Source organism: Palaemon carinicauda, chromosome 35 (genome assembly GCF_036898095.1).
Source record: "Palaemon carinicauda isolate YSFRI2023 chromosome 35, ASM3689809v2, whole genome shotgun sequence".
Taxonomy (NCBI): domain Eukaryota; kingdom Metazoa; phylum Arthropoda; class Malacostraca; order Decapoda; family Palaemonidae; genus Palaemon; species Palaemon carinicauda.
The window spans coordinates 52,557,807-52,565,306 of NC_090759.1; the positions used below are offsets into that span (position 1 = coordinate 52,557,807).

The window sequence follows — 7,500 nt, forward strand, 5'->3', positions numbered from 1 at the left end:
CTTCAAACAAGGTCATCTGGGAAAAGTAAAGGATGGTAGATAGTTCTGATGGTTTCAATCCACAGGAAATTAAAGACAGGATCAGTAGCAATGATAGTAGTTTCAACAGCCGAAGTAATGTACGAATAGTAATTTTAGTACAGGAGTATTAGTGATACGAAAAGCTTATCGTTGAGATATTACCGCTAGAGATATTGGGTCCTTTGACTGGCCAGGCAGTACTACATTGGATCCTTTTCTCTGGCTTCGGTTCATTTTCCCTTTGCCTACACATACGCCGAATAGTCTGGCATATTCTTTACATAGTCTCTTATGTTCTCATACACCTGACAACAATGAGATTACCAAACAATTCTTCTTCGCCTAAGGGGTTAACTACTGCACTGTAATTATTCAATGGCTACTTTCCTCTTAGTAAGGGTAGAAGAGAGACTTTAGCTATGGTAAGTAGCTCTTCCAGGAAAAGGACACTCCAAAATCAAACCATTGTTCTCTGGTCTTGGGTAGTGTCATAGCCTCTGTACCATGGTCTTTCACTGTCTTGGGTTAGAGTTCTCTTGCTTGAGGGTACACTTGGGCACACTATTCTATCCTATTTCTCTTCCTCTTGTTTTGTTAAAGTTTTTTTTTTATATATAGTTTATATAGGAAATAATCATTTCAACGTTACTGTTCTTCAAATATTTTATTTTTCCTTGTTTCCTTTCCTCACTGGCCTATTTTCCCTGCTGGAGACACTGGGCTTATAGTTTAGGAAGTAATAATAATAATAATAATAATAATAATAATAACACCCCAGACATTATGTAAATTATGAGATCAGGGTTTATTTAAAAGGCTGACTAAGAACCAGGGAAATAGTTTTAGGATTCTATAATTTTGGGTTTATACTGTCATTTGGCAATTGTATTTTGCTATTAAGAGAGAATTGGCAAAAGAGAAATTAAAGTGAAACGAATGAAGTTATCTTTGATGAGAAAACAAATGTAAAACTAGAATAGGGAAGAGAAATGAAGAAATACCAAAATAAGTATATATCAAATATTAAATTAGAAATAAAAATAATCAGTCATTACTTGAATTCAGCCATACCTGTACTTACAGAAAACAAACCAAGCAAAACACAAGAAAAACAAGTAAACATGAATATTAAGTCCCTACGCTATCAAAATCTCCTGCATCATAGATTTTGTTAAAAATTGATATCCGGTAGAAGGTTGACCTAAGTACCAGCCTCCCATTGATATACAAGCGCTATAAAGTTTTTGGGTCCTTTGACAGGCCAGATAGCACTACTCCAGATCCCTTTCTGGTCAAGGCTGATGCCTACACATATACTGAATAGTTTGGTCTATTCTTTGCACATTCTCATCTTTCTTTATTCACATTACATCAATAGGCTAACCGAACAATTCTTCTTCACTCAATGGGGTAAATACTACACTGTTGTTGTTCAGTGGCTACTTTCCTCTTTCTAAGGGGAGATTCTCTTTACCAATGGTAATCAGCTCTTCTAGGAGATGGGCACTCCATTTCTAGCCTTCGGTAGCAGCATAGCCTCTGCTCCATGGTCTCCCACTATCTTCTCTTGCTCGAAGGTAAATTCAGGAGCACTATTCTATCTTTTTTTCTCTTAGTTTTATTTCAAATAGTTAGTCAAGCAGGATTAATGGAAGAAGGGACACGGATACCTGGTGTTTATCAAGAAGTGTCTTTTTCCCAATCTGTTCCGTTATCTTCCTCTCTGGTTTTCTTTTTTCAAAACCATCATTACAGTTCTCCCTTCAGTTGAAGTAGTTATCTGGGAGGGCACTAAGCCTTGCATAGTGTATTGGCCCTGCCACGTTGACCAATTTTATCTGACATTTTGTTTTCAGTCTGTGAGCTGTAAATATCAATAATGTTTAATGTTTTTTTATCATTATTGTTAAGTTTGTTTTCTATTATAATGAGATTAATTTCATTCTTATTTTGTTGAGAGATATTGAGCAAAATCCAGGACCACTGCGTCCTTAACTTCGCCAGTGTTGTCTAATGTATTGCAATATTCGAGGACTATATGGCTATTAGAGGCCTTGCAATTGCCGCCAGAGTATATGAGATTATGCGCTTGTCTGAGTTCCTTATTCTAGGCTTTAAGACGTCAGTAATATTTAAATAGGATGCCATTACTAGGGCAAGGGGGAGAGCAGTATATATTAGGACTGAGTGCCCTACTTCTCTTAAATCCTGCTATAGGAATGTGGATATTTTCAAATTAATTTCATAAAAGTTTGCGTTCCATCTATCGGAATCCAATCTTGAATGATTCAGTCTTCGATTGTTTTACCATTATAGTTAAGATACAAAAAGATGTTTGAAATGCCTCTTTTGATCTGGTTGGGCATTTCAATGCTCATCGTAGGGAGTAGTTAAATTCTGTTTCTCCTTCAGATTGCCATGGCTTTAGAGTTTTGGACTTGCCTCTGAACTGAGCTGTGAAAAAATCATAAGTGAAGCTGCTCACAGATCTACTAACTGCTTAGATCTAGTAAACACCAACTCTCCTGGTGTTTAAAAATTACGATTGGTTATCCAATTGGGACGTCTGATTATGCTTTGGTTTCATTTGCAATCAAGAATGAGAAGTCTGTCCAAGATATGTCATACTCATGTAGATATATATTAAATCTCAAGCAGACTGGATTAGCATTTTGGGTAATCTTTTGTTTTTGAATTGTTCACAATTGTATAGAAGTGTTGAGTCTGTTTTCTTAAAGGAGAATCTGGTCAACATAATCGATAGTCTTATTCCTTCTGGTACGTTGAAATACCTGGAGAAAGTCAAACAACGTTTCAATAATAATTGTATACGTGCTTATTTGGAGAAGCAAGAGGCCTATTATCTATGGAAGGGTAGCATATCAGATTTTACTTGAAATAACTATACTCGGCTAATATCTGTCGCTCAGAGTTTATGCTTCAACTGAAAAAGAATGTAGTTTGACCATAAAAGAAACCCTTCCTGGTACAACCCAGGAACATAAGTTTTGGGCTATCCTTAAATCTGTACTTTTTTTGTGTAAAATTAACAATTCCTCCTTTACTTAAATCTGAAGGTTCTGTCACACTGTTGAGAGTAAAAAGATACCCCTTTGGTTGATATGTTTGACAGTATGCAGGGTAATGAGAAATTCGATCTTCCTTATTCCTGTTTTCCTGAGGCTAAACTATGTGCCGGTAGTTTTTTAAATTTTAGTCCCGTAAAATTAAAACACTATTACCTTGATGCTCATGGTACTTTTCCTTTGTTTCCACAGTGACTGCTGATTTCTTAGCTTCTAAGGGCTAAGTTGTCTGTTATCTTTATATAGTTATCAAAAGAGGTCCTTTTTTCAATTGTTGGAGAATTGGTAGTGTTACTCCATTAGGTAAATGACTTTGTCGCAGTTTTAGTCTTCATGATTATCAACTAGTTTCTGTAGCACTCTAATTATCTAAAGTTTTTGAATGTCTTATGGCAAAATGTTTAAATAGGTATGGTGAACATAACAATATGTTCCCTATTTAGCTATTTGACAGGTGATGACCCTCTTCAATTTCAATGCTGTACATATATTCTTTGATTGTGGTCAGGAAGTTTGTATGATTGGCCTTAATTTTAGTGTTACTTTTGACAATGTTAATCATGAGTCCCTTCTTTTCAAACTAAAATAGTTGGGAGTAGACCGGTCTATTCTTAGCATCATTATTGAATTTTGGAGTAACAGATTGCAAAGGGTACTTTTTGATTTGTACCGCAGTGTGATTTGTACCGCAGTGAGTTTCTCAGGGTAGTCTTCTTGCCCGATTACTTTTCATACAATATATACATGATATGAGATTTGGCCTAGAAACAAGCTCGTTTCATATGCAGATGATGCTATTCTCTTTGCATCACTGCCTTCTCCTGAATGTAGATCTGGGGTTGCTGAATCCCTTTATAGAGATCTAGCTAAGTTTGTGGATGGTGCAAACTATGAGGCATGAAGCTGAATTTTAAAACTCAAAAGTATGATACTTCAGATATATAAAACTCTTCGAATTTTAAGCGTGACTTGATTACAAAATTGCCTTTGAGAAACACATTTGGTCAGTTTTTTCGTAAATTGCACAAACATTGGCTTCTTCATAGTCTAAGATTTTCGGTGATAAACATATCCTGAAAAAATATTTTAATTCTTTAATTCTACCTTGTCACGAGTATTTTTGTCCTGTCTAGTCTCCAGCTTGCGAGTCTCCTCTTAATTTGTTGGACAAAATCAATCTTGTGTATTAAATTTCTTATTCTTGATCTTTATATTAATCTGGGGGACCGTCATTCAGGTGATTCTTTATGCATGTTGCATAAGAGTTTTCATAATTTTGACCCTCTATACATTCAGATCTTTCCAGATAGTGCCATTTTGTACGCAGGACTAGTTATGCAGTTAATTCTGACAGGCTTGTCATCACTGACATAATGTTCAACACTACGCAGTATTCTAGAAGTTTTATTCAAACTATGACCAGATTATGGAATGATCTTCCTAATCATGCAGTTGGATCGGTGGAACTTCAGAAGTTCAAATCTGCAGTAAACGTTTACTTTATATGTTGAACAAGTTTACATAGGTTTCTCTTCATAGTTTGTTTATGACAGATCTATTCTAAAGTCGCTACTGATCTTTAGATCAAGGTCTAGAGACCTTGCTTTAGATATTTCATATTTCTATTCATTACTTCTCATATATATTTTATTTATTTCCTTATTTCCTTTCGTCACTGGGCTATTTTCCCTGCTGAAGTCTTTGGTCTTGTAGTATCCCGCTTTTCTTACTAAGGTTGTAGCTAGTTATTGATAATAATAATAATAATAATAATAATAATAATAATAATAATAATAATAATAATAATAATAATAGTAATAATAATCTGAAATATTTTAAGACTTACACTATTTTACTTCAAAAGCGATTAAACAGAAAGAAAAAAGTACAATATTTTAAACTGCATCACTACTGAATTAACGCCTCCCACCAACATGCAACCCACGTCTTGAAAATCAGCTATAAAACATAAAAAAATATACTAGAACTTACTCTCTTTTATAGTGTTGCCAGGGCTTGGAGGAAGGTAAGACAGACCTGGAATGGCCCTGCTGGGGATGCTGGACCCGGAGTGGAAAAGAGATAAAACCACCAACCAAAATTTCGCTGGGAAACGGGACATCATCTTTCTTGTTATGCAACTGCGGAAGAGAGAGAAAAACGAAACCGGTTTGTGAGATGCAGCTTAACTGTTCTTGACATGGGGTCATTCAGCCTTTTTATTTATATATGCAGTTTTGTCTTGAATGTTTTTATGATTATTTGCTTATTAACTGGATTTAATTGATTTAGAGACTAATTTTTTTCTGTATTTAAAATGGTTTAATTTAGTTTATTCGTTTCAAAGAGTACTACTACTAATAGTAATTAGAATTGCATTGATGATAATGATAACAGCATTAACAATAGTACTGATAATGATGATAAAAAAATAAAAACTTTGATTATGATAATGATAATGAATTCAATACTGATAAAGTAATTATATTTGTAATCATGTCCAATCCCCTGATCAATGACACATACCTTGAGAGTTTATGAGACAAAAAATGAATCCTTATACGATTCAACTGACATCCATATCTTCTACCTTACTAATCTATATAACTTCAATGAAAAAAATAGAAGTTTTTACTAGATTAAAACGAGTTTATTTAGATATAAACTCAGCAGTTTATTAAGCTTATCTATTCTAATCCCATCTTATATTGAGATAGTAATTCTATGAAAGAGTTAAAAGCATAAATTTTCAGTGAAATAAGATTTTCATAAGCACTAATCAATGTTAAATGATTATGTAACAAAAACTTTGAAAATGAAAAATATAAATTTTGTATTACACTCCTTCAGTGCAATTGAATACTCCAAACTAGAATTAGCAGGGTCTTAATAAATTCTATATCTAAGCAATATAGATTGCATATATATGTATGTATGTATGTATATATATATATATATATATATATATATATATATATATATATATATATATACATATATATATATATATATATATATATATATATATATATATATATATATACATATCTATATATACATATCTATATACATATATATATATATATATATATATATATATATATATATATATATATATATATATATATATATATATATTTTCATATATATATATGTACATATATATACATATATATATACACGTATATATATATATATATATATATATATATATATATATATATATATATATATATATATATATATATGTGTGTGTGTGTGTGTGTGTGTGTGTGTGTGTGTGCGTGCGTGTGTCAGAAACTCATAACCAATCACTCAAGGCCAACAAGCTTTTACTCTCGTGTAAATTAACAGGAATGTGAAGTAATTCTATATCCCGATCGCTTGACATCACGTAGCTTATTAGACATAATATTCAATCCTAGTCATCTCACCGGCGCCCCCTCCCCCATGGTTCTATCACCCCTAGTAATCTACAACCTCTTTCCATCGTCCACGATCGCTCAAGCCCTTCCAATCAGTCTCCGATAAGGGAGCAGGTAGATTCTGCGGTTACTTCGACCCTTCTAACCTTCAGACAGGCTTAAGCCTCTAGCCGACTTCTGTCTGCTGATGGGGAGTCTGCCGGACCTTTATCTATATGAAATTCTACAACTTGCGTGTCGATAGACTGGTCTGTCTGGCCATGTCTGCAGACAGGTATGAAGGGTCTAAATTCATGTGAATTGTTGTAGATCTTGCGTAAGTATAATTTGAAGTTCTGATACATTTACTTTACCCATTACTTACTCTTGCTTTCTCCTGTTTACAAAGGCAAGATTGTAGTTCCCATGAGTTACATTTAACATTCACGTCTAAGGACTGTAGGGCACTTAACTGTAATTATCCGTACTTACCTCTTCCTCTCATAGTAGAGAAAACGAAAGTAACTCCCGACAGTGAAACTATTCACTTTCAATTTCGGTTTACTCGTTTTCTCTTACAAGAATCGGGTTAACTCTCTTAAAACGATACGGTTGTCAAATAAATGAAAACTTTATATCAATTATAATTGTACTAAATATGATACGCAAATATCATTACTAGGATAAAGTCTCTTAATTATGCTTAGATGTTATAGATCTCAGATATGTTACAATGTTCTGCAATAGACATGGAAAAAAATTAGAAGTTACTTTAGATTTTAATTTTGGTTACTTAAGATATGAAGGAATATTTCCTACAACTCCAAGAACTTTCATAAGTTCTATCTTTAGATGTGACTAAAGTTCTTAGTAATTTGGCAAACGTTGAAAATATCTTTAGTCTCAGAATTTATTTCATTAAGGTCAACTTCGAGGATTCTATATTTGGATAATTCATACATAACATAATAAAATATTGCCTGATCAAG

At 33.3% G+C, this 7,500-nt stretch overlaps 1 protein-coding gene across 2 annotated transcripts in view; it reads right to left on the reverse strand.

Annotated features, from left to right (window-relative positions):
• Window positions 1-7,500, reverse strand: part of LOC137627732 (serine protease inhibitor dipetalogastin-like) — a 129,290-nt gene that overhangs the window by 34,822 nt on the left and 86,968 nt on the right. For both annotated transcript variants that reach the window (XM_068359006.1, XM_068359007.1), the window contains exon 2: window positions 5,100-5,248. In XM_068359006.1, coding sequence (XP_068215107.1) covers window positions 5,100-5,232 — 133 coding nt within the window. In that variant the 5' untranslated portion in view covers window positions 5,233-5,248. The remainder of the gene's footprint in view (window positions 1-5,099; window positions 5,249-7,500) is intronic.